At 49.5% G+C, this 20,208-nt stretch overlaps 1 protein-coding gene across 2 annotated transcripts in view; it reads left to right on the forward strand.

The window, feature by feature from the left end:
• Positions 1-7,538, forward strand: part of LOC122394396 (ankyrin repeat domain-containing protein 40-like) — a 34,282-nt gene extending 26,744 nt beyond the window's left edge. For both annotated transcript variants that reach the window (XM_043391268.1, XM_043391269.1), the window contains exons 3-6: positions 2,535-2,680; positions 3,184-3,498; positions 4,389-4,522; positions 5,042-7,538. In XM_043391268.1, the coding sequence (XP_043247203.1) occupies positions 2,535-2,680; positions 3,184-3,498; positions 4,389-4,522; positions 5,042-5,227 (781 nt within the window). In that variant the 3' untranslated portion in view covers positions 5,228-7,538. The remainder of the gene's footprint in view (positions 1-2,534; positions 2,681-3,183; positions 3,499-4,388; positions 4,523-5,041) is intronic.
• Positions 7,539-20,208: the final 12,670 nt, after the last annotated feature.

The raw sequence follows: 20,208 nt of genomic DNA on the forward strand, positions 1-20,208 counted from the left end.
TGCTGCAGAGGCCCAGTGTGTCTGTACTGGCTGAATGACGTCGTGTTGAATAATGTTAGCTCATCGGCCGGCCGGATATGTAATATGTATCCACCGTTCCAGACATCCAAACTGATCCATGTTGTTGCAGATCGGAATGGGGTATGTTGACTAGCCTCGCTGTCTAGACACGCTCCACCCGCTTTAACCCTGAGTAGAGTGCAGACTTAAGCGGGGACAGAGCTCCAGCTCCCCTGTCAAGAGACACTCCCGTGGATCGCAGATCTCTGTCTCCGTCCGCACCCCGGCGACCTGTCCTGTCCTGCTCGGGAGGGCACCTCGGACAGTTGCCACGTCACACGGGATTGGTTACACTGGCGCCCGGGCCGTTGCGGTGGCAGTTCTGACGGCCGACGGCTGGGCCTTTCGTCAGACGGGCTGTTTGGTAGCTCGGTGACGGGCGGCCGTCACCGCTGCTCCCCTCCTCTCTCCGCTGCCCCTCCTCTCTCCCCAGCCCCCATTCCCCTCTCCCCAGCCCCTACTATTCTAGGCAGGGCTGGGATTGCCTTCTGTGGCTGGGGATTTTGATATCAGCGACCATATCTGGTCGCATGGAATCCTCGATCATGTATGCAGCATTGCAACCGTCTTTGAGAGCCAGCATGGTAGCATGACGTGTCCCTGTTGTAGCAAGGCTTTTAGTAGTTTTTTTTTTTCTCTCTTTAGAAAGGCTCACGAGTGAAGTCGTTCAATTTCCCACAATGATCGGTATTCGATTTGGAGGTATAGTGTGAATATATTTCAAATGTTATGTTCCACCAATGTCATAATCTGGTTTTACCTTTATTAAAAGATGGAAACATCGATATCTTGCAACACGGCATACGATCATTGTTAAAAAGCAGTTGCCTTTTCTGGGAGCTATTCTCAGCAGCAATATGGGCAATGGGCAAACAGCTGCGTGGTGCATAGCACCTACCTACTTTTGCTGCATACCAGTTTCGATTGCGTAATACTACCCACCGATTGCTGTCGACCGGTTACACCATTGCGGTGACTCCATGACATCGGTGGCTGTGGTTACTACCACGTCAGCGCTCCGGTATTTGGTATGAATGACGTCACAGGGAGCCCGCGCTGACGGCCGGCTGCCTCCTCACCTCACATACACCTATCAGTCATTCCACTCAGATGGCTGACTGCGAGTTGGAATGCTGTGAATTGTGACCTCATCGATATCTATGCTGTGACATATGAGTAGGACTGTGCCCGTGAGGCTGTAGCGTTGACTCCGTTTTGAGATATGGTGCGGAGTGCGGGTTGTAGCGTCAAAGACACGGTGCAGGTTGTAGTCGCCTCGCTGTATGTATGCTCTGTGCGGAACCGGGCACGGAATGTCGCACAGTGCAGTCCAGTGCAGGTAGCCACAGGCCCGGACACGTCTGACAAGTGCACGGTGCACGGTGCAGACATGCAGATGGCAGATGGCAGATTGCGGGCCGGTGGACGGAGCGGGCTCGATCAACGGAGTGCGACCGTACCATGTGCACTGTACACTGTCACGCCGTGGTCTGTACCATCACCAAGTGCAGCGTGCACTGTGCACCGTATAATCTCCGTCACCCCTTGCACTCTGGCCGTGGATGGGAGTGTGATCACACCTTTCAACTCGACAGCTATTTCCGGTTCGCACTTTATATCACTGTCAAACAATGGTTGGCCTCATGCTTGCTCAGTGCTCACAGCTCACATCCACGTTAACCACCGATAGTCCTGGTGACGCCTTTCAAGAGGCAGCGGAGAATCTTTGTATTACAGACTTCAGAACCTGCTGGCGTATAAGGCTCGATCGCCCCCGGGCCTCGACAAATTGCCCCTTCAGGGGCTCATTAGTTCGGATGCGGTGATCCCGGTGCGTTGCCTTTCCCCACTACATACAAAAAGTGTAGCGGACTGAAGCATGACGACTGGAAAGAGTTGCCATTTCTTATTAAGTATAATAGCCTAGTAAGACTAGCTTTGAAGCTCATCCTGTGTTCAGACACCCGTTGGTGGTGTGTTCAGTGGCCGGCGCCTCAGTGGCATCCCCCCTCCCTCTGTATTACTCCAGGTCGGCACTGCACTGGGACTGTAAACGGGGCCGGTTAGAGGCGGTGACAGCCCCCTCCCTCTGTATTACTCCAGGTCGGCGCTACACTGGGGCTGTAAACGGGGCCGGTTGGAGGCGGTGACAGCGCCCCCCCCCATCCCCTGCTCCCGGTGACATCCCCCTCCCTCTGTATTTCCCAGGTCGGCGCTGCACTGTCTGGGGCTGTAATGGGGACCGGTTAGAGGCGGTGCTCAGTCCCCCCTCCCCCGTGTATCCCCAGGTCGGCGCTGCACTGGGGCTGTAAGCGGGGCCGACTGGAGGCGGTGACAGCGCCCCCCCCCCCCCCCATCCCCTGCTCCCGCTGACAGCCCCTCTCGCTGTATTCCCCCAGGTCGGCGCTGCACTGGGGCTGTAAGCGGGGCCGGTTGGAGGCGGTGCTCAGTCCCCCTCCCCCGTGTATCCCCAGGTCGGCGCTGCACTGGGGCTGTAAGCGGGGCCGGTTGGAGGCGGTGCGTCTCCTGCTGGCCGCCGGCGCCGACGTCTCCGTGACCAACAGCAGCGGTCAGCAGCCGTCTGAGCTCACCAAGAACCGACCAATTCTGCAGCTCCTCGGTGAGTAGTAATAGCTGCTGGCGGCCCGGCGCGCTCGGCACTGCACAGGGGCTCAACGGGGAGTTCCGTGGAAGCGACTTGTTCTGCTACATTTGGTATTCTGAGCGTGGCTACGAACAGAGGCGGATCCAGCTCAGAGGTTTGGGGGGGGGGCAAACCATAAAAATTTATCGATTCTTTCCATGCATCGCCCATAGGCGTAATGTTAAAATCATGCCGTTTGGGGGGGGGGCAAATGCCCATTTTGCCCCCCCCCCTGGATCCGCCACTGGCTACGAATGTTTGTTTCAATATTTGTCGTACAATGTGTAGGATAATCTCAGAAAGCTTAATTCTGGGCCTTTAACATTTCTAACTACCCTGATGTTAAGCATGTAGCTCGTCTTTTTATTGATGGGTCGTTGGACAACCATCCACCCTGGTCTCGGCGGTATCTTCGTCTACTGACCTCTATGTAGCCGTCTGTGTGCGTCCATGTGATGCCCCATTCACTCTCTCCACAGGAGTGGAGCCCACAGAGGGGGAGTCTCCGCCGGACGTCTCCCCAGCGGCGGGCACCCCCTCCTTCCAGCCCTCCTACCTGACCTACCCGGCGTTCAGCGTCGACTTGACGCCCAGCCGGCTGCCCAACGGCGACAGTGGCGCCGCTGGTGAGCCGACGCCAGCGCTGCCTAACGGCAGTCTTGAGAAACCGCCCCCCGAGCCTGCCGCGCCCGCTGCGGTGCCGGTGGTTCCCGTGACACCGGCGGTGGCTGGACTGGTGTGCTGCTCCTGCCGCGACCGGCAGAGGCCCGTCAAGGGCGCCATCCCTGATGATGGTACGTACCGCTGGCCGGCTGTAACCGGCTCGGGGTAATGACCCTTCCGCCGTTTTCTGCCTTTTTACGAGACGGCGAAGTGACATGTGCGCGACGTTCCTGGGAATATTTAGTGTCATTGGCTGCTTATGGCCATTGCTTTTACCAAAAGGAAACCCATTATATGTGATTCTGGCTTTGTACGACGTCAACATCTGCTAGTGCCACCTACTTCAATTGAGTTACTTCCTTGATAGCCGGGTGTTGCTGCTGCCAGGCTAGTGGCTACCAGTTGCATTTGGCGGTCATTTCAGACTGTTGCTGACGGGCGAACTGCTAACGACTGTTGCTAACTTTCTTCTGACCGTTCCTGAATTCCGTCATCTGTTTCTGGGTGTAAAGGACTGTCGCTTGCGAATGAAATGACGGTCGTCCGACGAGTATCCGACTGTTCATGTGGTTTATGGCTGGCTGCTGTGAATGGCTGGCTCATTCATGGCTGTCGACTGCTCTATTCACGGTTTTAAACGTTCCCACTATTTCTGTGCTCTTCAGAGCTGATTAACTGTTATTCCCACTGTCACTGACCGTCATACCAAATACGTATGTGCTGCTGAGAAGTCGGAACTCGTGCAGAAGGCTCTATCCTAATGCAATTGTCTTACCGACGACGTTGTCAGCGGTCTCCAGAGCTGTTCCCGACTTCTATCCGTTGGTATATAGTGTCTGTTCCATTCGCTGGTGCTAACTACTCTATACGCCAGTGCTGACTGCTCTATCCGCTGATGCCGACTGCAGAAGGTTCTCTCCAGTTCCACTCGTACTGACTGTTCTCCCATTGTGACCGTCGTGCCGACTGAGTCTTTGCTCCCTGGAGCTGTTGCTGACAGCTCTCCTCCCTATCTCCTCAGAGCTGGTGCTGAAGGTGCGCGTGGCCGGTGTGCCCGCGGAGGCCGACTTTGTGGAGCTGCAGCTGCCGCTCTCCGAGCTGACATTTGACCGACTGCTCAGGGAGTGCTGCCGCGAGCTCAACATTGACGGACAGGTGCGGTGAACCCATCGACACCGGGGTACTATCTAGTGCGGACATGGTGTCATACGGAGGAAATATCACACTCAGGCAATGTTAGACTGTGTCAGTGTCAAACTGTCGATTTCAGACCAGACTGCAGTATCAGAGAAAGTCAATGGCCTCGCAGTAGCTGCTAGATAAAACAATCTTCTAGCCACACAATGAGAAGCCGCAGCGCGTCATGCCTTTGCCATCATCAGCCGATCTCGCTTTCTTGACATATTCTGCATCATATTTTGAACAAGCTACACCGCTCACCAACACGCTCCACTGACCGAACGCCTACCCCTACATCAGCCCACTATCCGCCTACCTCTCATACGCAGACGTCCGGCCACCCTCTGACTTTCCCTCCCTCATACGCAGACGTCCGGCCACCCTCTGACTTTCCCTCCCTCATACGCAGACGTCCGGCCACCCTCTGACTTTCCCTCCCTGCCTACCGCACGCAACCCTGTGATGATTAAACTTCTCCCTTCTCCTCCTCACCAGGTGATCGAAAGAGTGAGGAAGCTTCCCAACACGCTGGTACGACGTGACAGCGACGTGCGCCGCCTCACCGACTACCAGGAGCTGGAGCTGGTGGTGCGGGGCAGCCGACCGGCCCCGGCCCCCGCCGCCGCCCCGGCCACCCACTCGGCGCCGGCCGGGCCCTTCTCCAGACCCATCGTCTACTAGATGGTGGGCGGTGAGATGAGGGAGGAAGCAGAGCTCAGGTCAGCCAGTCGTACCTCAGCTCTCTGCGCTGCGCGGCGGTGGGGCTCCGTATGGAGCGCGCAGCTCTCTTTAGACCTCCCCACTCAGAGACGAAGGTGCTTCAGTCTTCACGGGTCTGCCTTTGTACGTTGATGCATTCTGCGGTAGAGACGCTAGTCTATGGTCTTCGCATTGTGCTGCTGTGCTAATTCGCTTGACTGAACCGAACGCGTGGATGCATTCGGTTTGCACTGGTATAAAAAATAGAGCATTCTAGTGGAGTCTAGGACTTCTCTTGGTCCTTATCACATCTTGTTTTTCGTTGAATGGCGAGCCGATAATGAAATCAATCGAATACGCATCGCAAGTAACATCAGATAGAAAAACAAGAATGCTGCTCACGGACATGCTCACTGCTCAGCTGTAATGAGCTTTGGTTATATATCATTTTGTAACGGGCATTTACATTGCTCATCGCCGGTAAACATGGAATATGCAGAGAGCGTGTCTAGCTGCGGCACATCGGAACCATGGATGAAAAATCATGACATCTTACAACTGTGTCGATACTTATTCTAAATGACCCTGCCATGGACCACCGTTGAATTCTAAATGACTTATTCTAAATGACCCTGCCGTGCCGTTGAATTGTCTTTTTCGACTTGTGCGGCTATCGCCATATGGTTGACTCATGACTGTTTTGGACGAATTATTAGATGACCACCTCGCGCGCTCGATGTGATGTGCCCTGCGTCTGCGCTGTGCCTCTGTGTTATCTCCGGCCTCAGTCTGCTGGTACCAGGGTATCCTCTAGACTCTAGTATGTCACTGGGCGGGACCCGCATCTTTTCGGTCGCGGAGTGTGCGAGAGCTGTGAGGGGGCCTGTGAATTGTGTGTGGTGCGTTCCACCACTCTCCGACTTTCCCTGTGACGTGTCTGTTTCGTAAGCTCCCAGCGCCTCAGCTGCGCGTAGCTGCCCCAAGAGTCACCGTGCTTCTCTCTCAGTCTGGTAACTGCTCTTCTTGTGAGCTACACAATTATTCTCCTCTTTTGTCTGTGACCCTTTGGTACGTTCCGTGCCGCGTCCTTATCACGACTGTTTCTGCGTGAGTTCGTAATGCAATGTCTTGTCTATGTCTGCCTACATGTGCGATCGTGGAACAGTTGTTGCCTTTCCCTCCCCCGTACCGGTGCCTGCTGTGCTTTTTTTGTGCCGCGTATTTGGTCCTAGGCTATCACCCAGTGATATTGTCAGTGTGAACAGTCGTTCAGTCTTAGTCTGATGGATCTTCCCGTGTGACCATTTCCCCTGGTGGGTGACTGCTGCAGAGCCGTGTCTTTCGAAGTTGGAGGGGTATGTAATAGGGGATTCACTGGTCACTGGTCAGGGGTCAAAGTCGGGCTAGATAAGGTAGTACCCGGTCCGCACGGGGTCATCAGTCAGGTCAGGTCAGGTCAGGTGTAATCGGCACTGCCTCATGCGGCTTTGGAGAGGGTCCTCCGGGGCTGTGTGGGCTGGTGGGACGGCGTCACACGACAAATGGGGACCACACTGTGGCCCTTAACTTGCCTGGTACACCGTTCCACAGTCCAGCAGTACTAATACTCTGCGTATAGGGCTCTGAAGGGTTGTCGAGTCTTTGGGGCGCTTCAGAGAGTTATACGTCATCCGACCCCTGTGTGCAGAATACCGTAATTGTGGGCCTTGGGCGCTTGTTGTAGTGCCAGTGCGTAGTGCTTGGGTGCTAGTTTCGTGACGTGAGCAGCTGCCCAGTCGAAGGTGGGATATTAGTTCGCTGTGATTTGCCATACTCATGCAATGCGCCTCTGTTTTGACAGAGTGGTGTTTGTTGTTGATTGATGGATGTTGTACCTCCACGGGCCATTTTGGAGCTTTTTGCTAAAGTCACATTGGTTAATATGTTGTTTCATTTTTGGGGTGACTGATAAGAATGATGGTTAGATGTTTCAAATGATGTTATATGCTTTTTTATATACTAATAATTGACTTTCATGCTGTGCATTGCTCCGTTACGAGCACGGTAATCATTCACATCAACTCCGTCATAGTGAATGTTATGTTGAGAAGTTCTTCGTTGAAATGAATTCTATAATTTAATTACAAAGCATGGCTGTTTAGGTATTTTGATGCCGGATCAGCTGCAATTGCTTCCTCTTTGAATTAATCGAAAGGGATTGCGCAATTATGAGGCTATGCGACGATGTTACCTATTCGTTGAACGTATATGCTGACGTGCTAAAATAATACATTTGTGACTTGCTGAACTCGCACAGTGTTGGTGAGCTTCTCGGTGCTTGACTGGAGTAGGCGATCTTTCACGATCACGACTTTTTTAGTCCTTTATCTGTACTGTTGCCGCTGACGGACCCTGAAGAGGCAGCCCTGCCCGTGTTTGGGACCGGAGCGATTGTCTATTCGATGTCTCACTTTAGTTATTTCACTTAACCTTCGTCATTTTGTCAGGAATGGCGTCTTGTGTCACGATAATTCGTATTATCCTGATAGGTTTTAATTTTTATTCCATTTTTCGGTCTTGTGGGAACCAGTGAGTGAATAGTTCGTAGTAGTAACATGTAGTAACCAGTATAGCGCCTTTTGGGGCGACTAACGGAGCGAGCGAGGGGGTGAGTCTTGCACGTGCGAAATTTCGAGGGGTACCTCCAACTGACTTGTGCACGGCACCCTACTAAACGGTCTCTAGCGATGTGCCAAATTTGAGCACAATCGGCCCAGCCGTTCTCGAGATCTGGAAGCGGCACCCTGCACGTGCGCACGTGCAAAATGGGTCCCAACTGACTTGTGCACGGCACCCTACTAACTGGTCCCTAACCGTGTACCAAATTTGAGCGGCATCGGTCCAGCCGTTCTCGAGATCTGGAAACGACCCCTGCACGTGCGCACGTGCAGCAGCACCCCAACTCTGGCACATGGATATGCAGTGCCTAGTAGGTGCCTACCTACATGCCAACTTTCAGCGCAATCGACCAAGTAGTTACCGAGATATTGCAACAATTACTAAACTGGCACCTCTTCGTTTTGCACGTGGCACGTGCATAAGGGGTCACCCACATGCATCGAGGTAGAAGGAATGAAGCTACCTTACAAAAATTACCGCATGTAAATCGGTCAAGTGATTGCTGAGATATAAGCCTCGCAAAAGCGTCCGCACGGCCGGCCGGCCGGCCGGCCGCTCATACTCAGAAATTTCCGTTATTCTACGTAAGACTCCGCTCGCTTCGCTCGCTCCGTAATCATGCAATGGACTCGAATAGCCGTTCTGCCAATTCCTTCCAGCCTTGATCGGTAGTCATCCGAACAAAGTTATTTATTGCCTGGTTTTATTTGGACTTCCCTGTCACATCATCGCGGTCCCCCTAGTGTCCTCTGCCATTTTCATTTTATTTTTTAGTTTGGTGATACTTTTCTGGATTAGCATGCGTTGCTCATCGTCCCTACCTGAGGAAGTGAGGCCCGAAAAAGGCGGTGATCACGACATGTATCCAACGAATACCGATAGCTGATATATGTATTTCATACTCGGACGAGTATGTAGTTGTAGAGCAGTTTCCCATCACCCCATGAGAAATATCTTTAACCTGCCGGCCCAGCAATAGTGGACCCAATGTATGGTGGTCCAGCATGCGTCATCACATCTCTCACGTAGGACGGAAGGGAGGTAACTGCGGCGTGTGGGCGGACCGTATGTGCATCACGGATGAAAGCGATCTCTACGACTCGCCCTAACAGTTAACCCTATTAGTGGCAGGGGGGGGGTTGTTTTTATCCACCCCTCAGGTTTTTCGGGAATATCTCCGAAACCGCTGAAGCTACGATGCTGAAATTTTCTGACTTTTCCTAAAACTAAATTGGGCACATTCCCTGAAAATTTCAAGTTCATAACTTTACCAGGGGCGGCTCCAGAGCACTGGGAATTGGGGGGTCCTATTCGTGAAGCGAGTCATTTGGGCGAAGATCACGATGCTGCACCAGTTTTACGAACAGTGAATGAAAGGTATCATGTGATAACATATACAAAGTTATTGTGCATCCTCTTTTGACACGTTTTTGCTATAATAGGCGGATCCAGGCGTCCAAAAAGGGGGGTTATTTTTTACCTCCCAACATAGGTGCCCTGACACCGCCTATGCATGACCAATACAATTTTAGTCGTTCTCTCATAAGAAAATTGTAACATAATAAGATCATTGCCACCCTTTTTAGAAACAGTACCAACAAAAACCTTATTTACTATACTTTTTGTGTACCCCCAATCTCAATGATCTGTATCCGCCTATGATTTTTGAAAATGCATATTTTTAGGATCCATGTGAATTCCTGGTTCATTCTCTATCGATCGGCAAAAGTTGCGTTAAGATTGGTTCAGAAACCTGGCCGTGATAAACAGTCTAAAATGTATCTGCAATTTGCCCTTTTTTACCCCCCTCTACCCCCCTATTGACATTTTTTAATTTTATTTTTTTTTTAGAAATGTAGATCTCGTTGAGCCAAATCGAATGCCGTTTGAATTTTGAAAATCGGCCCGTTAGATCTCGAGATATCAAGGGGGGTCGTAAACAGCCCCCCCCCCCCCTGCCACTAATACGGGGTAGCCAGGAGCCTGCCACTAATAGGGTTAATACAATCGTGGTGGGAATGGATGTTGTACTGGTGATACACACGAAAAGTGCATAAACTCTTCAAATAAAGAGCGAGAGGAGTACACGATAGTGTTAAGAATCGCTCTTCAATGGTAATTAATTCGTTGACCTACATAGTCAGTTATGCCATGGGACTTGATAAATTATACGGTGGTAGTGGGACGATACTTATCGCGAGCGTGGGGGGCCGTAACAGGGAGTGGGGTGAGCGGTACCGGATAGTGGGATAGTGGGAGTGATATGGGAATAGTGGGAGTGGATCGATGGGACTGAGTGGGATGCGCGATATGGTAAATGTTGGAGTTTACTTTGGTTGGGTAAAATCGGGCTGCGTAGTTCTAGCGCGTAACGCGGTGGCCGCCGGGCGTTGCTTGGATTGGAACTCATACTTAGTGCGTAGCTTGATACTTGACAGTACCTTTTAAACTCGCAATGTTCACAAATTGTAGATTGCTGTAATTTGGGAATTTTAATTCGGAATTTGCGGTACCTACCTCTATATTTGATACTTGATAGGGTGATAGATATGTATATGGAGTTTGTTGTAGCTAGCGGTGATTGAGCGGGCTCCGTATATTTACAAAGCCGCCGTGACCGTATAAAGGGTCGCCGCTGGCCGCCCGGCCGCTCGCGCCGCCTGGCGGGCCCAGGTACCGACGCAATCACGCATCGACCCCCGCGGCAGCGGCGGCGGCGGCGCGGTGCGGCGGCCGGCCGCGCGGCGCCCTCGGATGCGACGCCCGCTCGCGTGGCGAGCCGCCGCGTGCGCCGTGCCAGCCGGCCGGCCGGCGGGTGACCCCCGCCCCCTGCCAGAGGCGGTCACAGGCCGCACCCCGCGGCAGTCGGCTCGGTACACCAGGGGCGGAGGCAGGTCAGGGTGCTGCGGGAGCGCGACACGGCACTCACTGGGGAAGACTGAGCGGGGAGCGAGTTTGTCACGCCAGGCTGGAAGTCCATGTTATGTATGCCTACGCATCATCTCACTGATCAGCGTTCATAAATGACAAAATTTGGAAACTTCATTTTACCGTGACCCGTGTGCTGCGTTCTACAGCGTCACCTGTAGACCCCACCTACCCTACAATCGCTAGGAAGAGTTGTGGTGGAGCGATGTTTAGAGCGATGAAACACGTCAGATGTATTCAGCTCGACGATACGGATCGACCGATATGCAACATGACCCTTTCCGGAAAGGTCATTTTGAAAATTTGACCTCAGGTCAGCGTTTCAAAATGGAAAAAAATTGACCTTGACCTGATGTCAAATTTCAAAATCACCTTTCAAGGTCAGCGAATAGTTCATCCGACGCCTCTCGACGAGAAGTTATGTTAAGCCGCTTATTAAGTTACGTTAAGTATATGGCAAAATTATGTCGTGGCTTGCTTGAATCAAAAGTTATTACCGAAAAACTGTTTTAGGTGAAAACGGTTATTTTTACAGTTTTTGCTCTCTGGAGGCTAACCGTTGAGCTGAGGTCAAATCTGAGAACAATAATCAGAAAGGTCTGTAAAAGGGCTATCGAATGCGCTTTTCCGCGGCGCTGTACCTCTATTGGTTCCCGAGTTAGCCGTTGGCGGTTTCCAAAATTGTTGAAATGGCCTACATTTGACCTTTAATGACCTCTGGTGACCTGACCTTTGACCTGACCCGAAAAATGACCGAAGTGTTTCCGTCATTATTTTTGACACTCTTTCGAATGTCGCCTACTGCGTGTCGCTACGTGGCCCAGGAGCCGAGTTAGAGGGGGAGGGGTGTTCAGACAACTCCCCCGGCCCGACGCGGAAGTCGCGGAGCACCGGCCCGGCGCGGGTTAACCCGCGCGGGGCTGGGGTCTCCAGCCGAACGCGCGGGGCTGGGGGGGGGGTAAATTTTACCCCCCCTGTTATCTCCCGAACTAATGGTCTGATTTGGAAAATTCAAACGCCAATCGAAAGCTCTCATCACGAACTACTAGAAACATGTACTTAATTTAAAGTTTGAGGTCAAGGTCAAGGTCAGGTCAAGGGTACAAATTGCAAGTTTCTACAGTATCGGCCTTGCACCGTAGTTGCCGAAGAATGGAGTCATGGACTGAGACTGATCGCCCAAAACGTGTTCTTAGGCTACCAAGACAATATTTGTTGCATACAATATCATTCAGAGGTCAAGGTCAAGGTCAGGTCAGGTCAGGTCAGGTCACCAAAAACAAAATATAGAAAAGGGCATGTGCGACACATGTTTTATGTGTCATTTTACTCATAGAATTCAATAGGCACACTCAATAAGTGATATGGACCACCTTTGGATGAATTTCAGGTCGAGGTCAGGTCAAGGTCAGGTCAAGTGAGGTCAAATTTTGAAGTTGGTTGTTAGGGCCTAAAAAGGTGTTTATCTGATGCAGTTTTTCACGGCGAATCGAATGGTGCTATTTTTGTTTCCGTACGAGGTCTAGAACTTCCAAAAAATTCATTTTTCAAAAAATTTGTGTGTCGTGACGTCATAAAATTTTGAATAACTCCCACATTTTTGAACCGATTCTTCTGAAATTGGTATGTAGGTGCACATAGACCACGTCTGACATATATTCCGGTTTTTTCGATAGACTCAAATTTTGGATTTATAATGATTTTCCCAAAAAAGTCAGTTTTTTGAAAAAATTTAGGCCAAAATCCAAAATTTTCAAAAAACCGAGATAGCCATTTGATAGACAAAGTAAAATTACGTATAACCTTTTTTGTTACGTCTTGATTCCTTTAAAAATGAAGATGTTAGCGGCGTTTGAACTTTTGCCGTTTTTGAGGCGAAAATGGCGAACATGACGTCACTAAAACGTCAATTTCTCAAAAATTTTCCGACGGATTTCGCTCAAATTTTCAGGGAACGTGTCAAATTGATGTAAGAAAAGGTACTGAAAGTTTGGCGGCGCTGCGCGCCGCCGTTTTTGAGATATCGCAAAAATTCGCGAGGGGGGGTAAAATTTACCCCCCCCCCAGCCCCGCGCGGGTTAAGCAAGCAAATAGGTATATCATTCGACCTGCCTTGACGTGCTGAGTTTACATGTACTTTTGTTTTTGCTCTATCTCAATTAGATCAAAAGTTATAACAAAAAAAACTTTTGACCCGTTTTAGCAAAAATTTTACATTTTTACCCCCAAAACTCCCCTAAATATTTACCTAGTTAGAGCAACCAAATTTGCACAGGGGCGAGAACTCCATGGGGCCCACCTACCTACCAAATTTGGTGTTACTGAATAACTCGCGTAAAAAGCGGCGCCGATCGCGACAAAACTTTCAGTACCCTCGCATTGATCAATTTTACACCTACCCTGAAAATTTACTGACCCTGACCCCAATGACCTTTGACCTGTGACCTCTTTTCCGAGACCATGTTTGGCCGGAATCGCGATTCGGCGTATGTCGGCTCGCATTAGCCGCGCGTTTGCAAGCTTTTCGTGGTTTCAAACGTTCAAACATGTGGTTTGATGTTGCTCCCATACATAAGGGTGGGTGTCAAGGTCACCTGAAGGTCAGGTCAGGTCATTGACCTTAGGTGACCTCGGGTGACTTCGGTTCACTTTTTCAAGTTTTACATGTTTCTAGGCTAGTTTTTGGAGCTGAATTCGAATTTAGCAACCATTTGAACATTTACGAAGTACTTTTGGTGCCTTCGTAACATGTTACGAAAGTGAGAGAGGTCGTAACATGCTACGAAGCTGTCAGAGGCGGTTGACACATATTACGAATACCCGTCACAACCCCTACCGGTTGACCTGACCTGACCTGACCCGATCTGGTATAAATGCTTAACATCATCTCTGATCAAAACTAACACGATATTCGTGATCAGCACTAGTGGTGTCAATCGGAACTTGAATTTTCGGAATTCCGATTTTGTCCAATGTCCAATTCGGAATTCGGACAATGGCAGCAGGCTTTGGACAACTTTGGACAATCGCTTGCTACACCTCAACATTTTTAAAAAGTATATAGTCGTGTTTAACATTAACCCGGTTTACATAGCATATTTACGAGGCTCTAGCTCGTTAATTTGGCGATAATTTCGATGCAGTGGTCTTCAAATATTTAGAGGGATCATTTTGTAAATTGTTCAGCACCATTGGCATCTTTTGCAACATCACGGACGGAGATATAAGCTTGGAACAAACCCTATGTAAACGCGTCTATTGATTGGCTATTAGAAAGCTCAGCTTTCGATATGATTAACACTTTTGAGCTTGTAACGGTACATGAAAAGCAAATTAAATAACAGTGTTGAGTGTAAACTATTGCGTAGGTGTCGGACCTCTTTGGACAAATGGCTGGCTTGGACATTTTTTGGACGGACAATCGACGAAAGCACTGGACATTGGACGGACTTTGGACATACGTTTTCTGAAATTGACAACACTAATCAGCACCCCGGAAAACCACATAGCAGCCACACTTTACGACTTTCTAACAGGTCCCGATTTTCCCGGTTTTCGGGTCATTGACCTGACCTGGAAGATCACCCGATGACCTAGGACCTTAAAATTGGGTATCATCGGCTTCCTCTCGTGACGGGCAACACGCTCGTTTTTTTTCCGCGAAGCTCTAGCTCGATCAGGGGCCAAACGCGAGGGGGGGGGTCGTACCAACCCCCCCCGCACCCTTGTGCCGTCGAAGGAAGCAAAATGGCCTGTGCCGGCGAGGGTTAATATTTCACTTACGATCATTATTGACCTTCCAGTCATGTCAATAATTCAAATGTCGTGACTCTCGTGAGAGTGGGGTCCTGCGCACTTCATGAAGTGAGTTTTTCTTCTTTTTTTGAATAATTTGTGGTCCTGATTCTTAATTAGGCATTCATTCATTTCGTTTCATAATTTGATGTATTTGTGCTATTGTGCTAGTGCGGTCGAGGAGGAGGTCAAGTCACGTCAACCATCAGGCATCCTGCCGACTATTTGTATTTAGGTGTAGCACCTAGGTATTTAGCCACCACAGAAAACCTCGCATGGTCTGGAAAACTTCATGCTCAAGCGAATGACCAATTCGAAAACAGCTAAATAAACAACCTAAAAAGTCGTATAACTAAAATCGTCAACCGAGGTCACCAATGATCTAATACAATGACCTTATTTTTACCTTAACCCGCGCCTTGTTGGGGTCTGCCGAGCAACGCGCCATGCGGGGGCAATTTGCACCCCCCCCCCTAAGATCTCGAGAACCACGCAACATAGCGACAAGCGGCAAACGGTGTTGGATGGCCCTATCAGGGAACTACCTTGTGACCCAATTTTATTGACCTAGGTCAAACCGATGACGTCACAGGTCAGGTCAAAGGTCGAATTTTCACCGTTTACAGGCATTTCAAGAAATGCGTTGTAAAATCGAGTAAAAGGCATTTCATTGAAAATCATCGATGGGGAAATGTTCTTCAAACACATATTTTGCTATTTGAGGTCACTGATATCAGGTCAGGTCACAGAGTTCAGGTCACTGAGGGTCACATTATGAAAATATCATGTGATGCATGTTTTATGGTCCATTTTACATGCCAAATACGATTATGTGGGTCAGGCAGCCTTTTGGGTCAGTTTAGATTATGTTCTGGTCAAGGTCAGGTCAAGGTCAGGTCAAATTAGGTCAAATTTCAAAGTTGATATTTTTGCATAAAATGGGTATCGATTCGATGCAGCTCGTCACGGGAAGTTCAATGATGGTCTTTGTTTTGCGCTACGTGGTCTATAATTGCTAAAAGTGAGTTCAAAAATTTGACGTCATCAATTTTGAACAGTTTTTTCGCTATGACTTGGCCAAATAAGGAGGTATCGATCTTAAATTTGATATGTATATAGAAGAGCGCAGAGACTCTCACATTAATTCCGTTTTTTTTCGAAATTTGGAAAAATTTTGGGATTTTTTTTGCGTTTTTCTGATTTTTTTTTTAATTTTGGGGGGTCAAAAACCTAAAATTTTCAAAATCCGAGATAGCAATTTTGTAGCGCCGCCTTTTGTCTACATGACCATATAAAGAACTTTGAAATTGATTGGTAACTGTAGATGTTGTGAACGTTTCAAGTTATCATGCTTTTGCTCATTTTTTCTCGAACATGACCTCAGTTTGACCTTAATAACTCCTGACCTAAGGTGACGTTAGACTTGAAATTTTGTATGAAGGTGTCAAATTGATGCCCGAGAAGGTACTGAAAATTTGGCGGCGCTGGGCGCCGCCGTTTTCTTGCTATTCAGGAAAAACCACGGGGGGGGGCAAATTGGCCCCCTCCCCCAGCGGGGCCGCCCGTGTTGGTGTTTTTCCAGCCGCGAACGTATGGGAGGGGCGGGGGGGCCTGTTGGACCTCCCCCTTGCCGTTTCGCCCCTGATCGAGCTAGAGCCTTGCGGAAAAAACGAGCGCGTTGCCCATGACCAGGGGAAGCCGATGATACCCAATTTTAAGGTCCTAGGTCATTGGTTGACCTTCCAGGTCAGGTCAATGTCCCAAAAGTCGGGAAAATCGGGAACTGTTAAGTGTCGTAAAGTGTGACTGCTTAGGAGTTTTCGGGGTGCTGATCACGAATGTCACGTTAGTTTTGATCACAGATGATGTCCTCATGCATTTAGGCTATGTCGGGTCAGGTCAGGTCAGGTCAACCAGTAGGGATCCTGTCAGGTATTCGTAGTAGGTGTCAACCGCCTCTGACAGCTTTTTAACATGTTACGATGGCACCAAAACTACTTCGTTAATGTTCATATGGTTGCTAAATTCCAATTCAGCTCCAAAAACTAGCATATAAACATGTAAAACTCTAAAAAGTGAATCGAGGTGCCGCTTTTTACGCGCGTTATTCGCGAAAAACCGAGGCGGTGTGGCCCGTTCGACCCCCCCCCCCCCATACGGGCGAGGGTTAACATGACATTGACACCCACTCTTATCCATGGGACAAGCAGCATTCCACGATGGTGCGTTTCCAACTGCCAAAAAGCATGAACCCTCGCCAGACCTATTGGTTTTCTGCATACCCGGGGGGGGGGGGGTAGGCCCTTCGCCGTTTCAACCCTGATTGGGCTAGAGCCCCGAGAAAAAAACGAGCGCGTGCGCCGTTACGAGATGCAGCGACTGGTACCTTACTTTAAGGTATTCAAGTCAACCGGTGACCTCTGAGGTCAGGTTAAACCCGCGCCCCGTAGGGTGGGGGCTGAAACGGCCCCCCTGTCCTTTTCCGTCGATATCTCCTAAACGGCTGAAGATATCGCCACTAAACTTTCAGGACCCCTCCGGGCATCAATTTTACACATTGTGACTAAAACAATTTCTAGCGGCTATGATAGGTTGGCCACAAATGACGTCAGAATGACGTCATGTTCTGCCATTTTCGACCGAAAAAAGACCTTCGCGAGAAGAGCTGTCAGGCCTTCAGCTTTGGGGATACAGAAAAATGAGAAGGACATGAAAGGTGTAAAATTGACAGGGCTACAAAACTGCTATCTCGATTTTTTGAACTTTTGAGTTTTGACTCCCAAAAATAAAAAAAGCATTTTATTGGATATATTAGGCAAAAAATCCAAAAAGTTTTTTTGAATTTCGAAAAAACGGAATACATGTGATAGTACCTACCGTCTTCTATCTACATACCAAGCGGCCGATCGCGACGAAACTTTCAGTACCCTCGCATTGATCAATTCTACACCTACCCTGAAAATTTCATGACCCTGACCCAAATGACCTTTGACCTGTGACCTCTTTTCCGAGACCATGTTTGGCCGGAATCGTGATTCCGCGTATGTCGGCTCGCATTAGCCGCGCGTTTGCAAGCTTTTCGTGGTTTCAAACGTTCAAACATGTGATTGATGCTGCTCCCATGCATTAGGATGGGTGTCAAGGTCAGGTCATTGACCTTTGGTGACCTTGGGTGACCTTGGCTCACTTTTTCGAGTTTTACATGTTTCTAGGCTAGTTTTTGGAGCTGAATTCGAAGTTAGCAACCATTTGAACATTTACGAAGTAGTTTTGGTGCCTTCGTAACATGTTACGAAGCTGTCAGAGGCGGTTGACACGTACTACGAATACCCGTCACGACGCCCACTGGTTGACCTGACCTGACCTGACCCGACCTGGTCTAAATGCTTAAAGACATCATCTGTGATCAACACTAATACGATATTCGTGATCAGCACCCCGAAAAAACCCCTTAGCTGGCAGCCCCTTAGCAGCCACACTTTACGACTTTCTGATAGGTCCCCGATTTTCCCGACTTTGGGTCATTGACCTGACCTGGAAGGTCAACCAATGACCTAGGACCTTAAAATTGGGTATCATCGGCTTCCTCTCGTCACGGGCAACACGCTCATTTTTTTCCGCGAAGCTCTAGCTCGATCAGGGGCCAAACGGCAAGGGGGGGGGGGGGGTCCAACCGATCCCCCCCTACACATTAGAAGGTGGCAAACGCCGCACACATGCAAGGGTTAAACTAGGTTTAGATCGTTCCCGGCGCCATAATAACAGTTTCCATATTTCCCACATTTATTTATAATGGTGAGGTCACGTGACCGACCTGACCTCATTTGACCGATTGGAAAATCCGAGATATACAAGTTGTGAGGCCCCTGGAGTCAGGAAAAAAATTAGGTCCTGTAAGTTTCACTGTCCCCTGTGAAGGCTCCTCTGGCACTGAGGGCGCTGCGAAGTTGCAATGTTTTAGGACCGTGCAGAGGTTCGCTTATGACGTATACTGGCCTGAAAATGCGGCTGGTGTCACAAGATTCGGTTAGAATCAAAGGTCAGGTGTGCCAAGTTTCAGCTCTCTGTTGTCATTCTCTGTTGTACATTCTCTGGTACATTCTCTGGTATGTCTCTATTGTTATTGGGAATCGCGCCGGTACGGGTAATTCAGCTCCGATTCGATACACGAATACAACACACATGCCTATCTCGCATGAGTTTCTCGCGCGATACTCCTAATCTATTGCTCCCGTAACATCTTTTTGTCGCCATGCCCATACATGAATGCGTCGACTGACGATATTTAGGGAAATAAAAGGTCATGTTCTTTGACGTTTGACGGAACGGAGCGTCAGGCCTGCGTGACAGGATAGTAGGATACCGATAAGAAGCACGGATGATGCTGGTGACCGAGGACGGCAGAACATATCTGGCGTGATTGCAGGATTGCCAGGGAGACAGTGTTGCTCTAAATATAGATAATCTTTTTCTTTATCTATTCAGAGAAACTTCGATGCTCATGTGTTCACTCTCCGAGCACATAAATTGACTTTTCACTCCTCAGGATGTCGTGACTAGTCAGTGGTCTGTCAAAGTGGGCAAATTTCTTCCACCAAAACCCATCGCTGGATCAAAAGATCATTCAATGCGTTTTGCTATATTATATGTAGCCAAATACAGCAGTGGAAATACCCAACGCAAGAAGAAAATGATTTTTTTTTTTTTGTCTCATAAACGGAAAGAAATCATGAGACCTCTGTTGAGCCAGAATCATACACTGAGTTGTTCCTGATAAGAATACTGAACTGGACAGCTGTACGAGGCTCAGTTCGGTCGGTTCATAGACGCAAGCAAGTTTTGAAGATGTGCCATGATCTCTAAAAACAATGGCGATTTAAGGCCTGAAGTTCCGACACAGTATATAGGACTTGCGACTTTCATACATGAGTGATCGAAATTTCTTTGGGCTGCCCGCTGTAAGTACAGAGGGCGGACGAAGGTCGTGTCAATGTGACTGCAGACAAAATTGCCGAACAGAATGGGCGGGTGGGTTAAAGCCGTTCCGCAGATGGACTCACGATCGACAGGGTGAGAGCCTGGTCGTGTCGCGATCTGACTATGCATGTCGAAACCAACTTTCACGGTCACCGAGTCAGATGTGTCAGCGTGTCAGGACCTCTGCTGTAGGTGCACTCCAGTATCTGTCGTCCTCAGTATGAAGCAATGAACTCACGTAGCGTCTGTGCTCCCATGAGGCATGAGTCTTCTGGCTGGTTGGTAGACTGTCGGTCGGTTCAGTCTGTCGGTCGTTTGGTCGGTCGATTTCTGGGTGGGGGACTGATCGTTTGGTGGGTTGGGCTGCCGGTTGGTCGGTCGGTTATTAGTTGGTCAGTTAGTCTGTTGGTTGGTCGGACAGTTTGTCGGTCGGCTCCTCGGTCAATGGTCAGTCTGTCGTTCGGTCGGTCATACGATCGGTCAGTCGACCGGACAGTCGGTTTGCCGGTCGGTTATTATGTAGTTAGTCGTTTAGTCTGTGGGTTGGCTCATGGCTGGTCGGCTGGTCTGTTGGGTGGTCGGTCGGTCGGTCGGTCTATCGGTCG

Source organism: Amphibalanus amphitrite, unplaced genomic scaffold (assembly GCF_019059575.1).
Source record: "Amphibalanus amphitrite isolate SeventyFive unplaced genomic scaffold, NRLGWU_Aamphi_draft 000589F_arrow, whole genome shotgun sequence".
Lineage (NCBI taxonomy): Eukaryota > Metazoa > Arthropoda > Thecostraca > Balanomorpha > Balanidae > Amphibalanus > Amphibalanus amphitrite.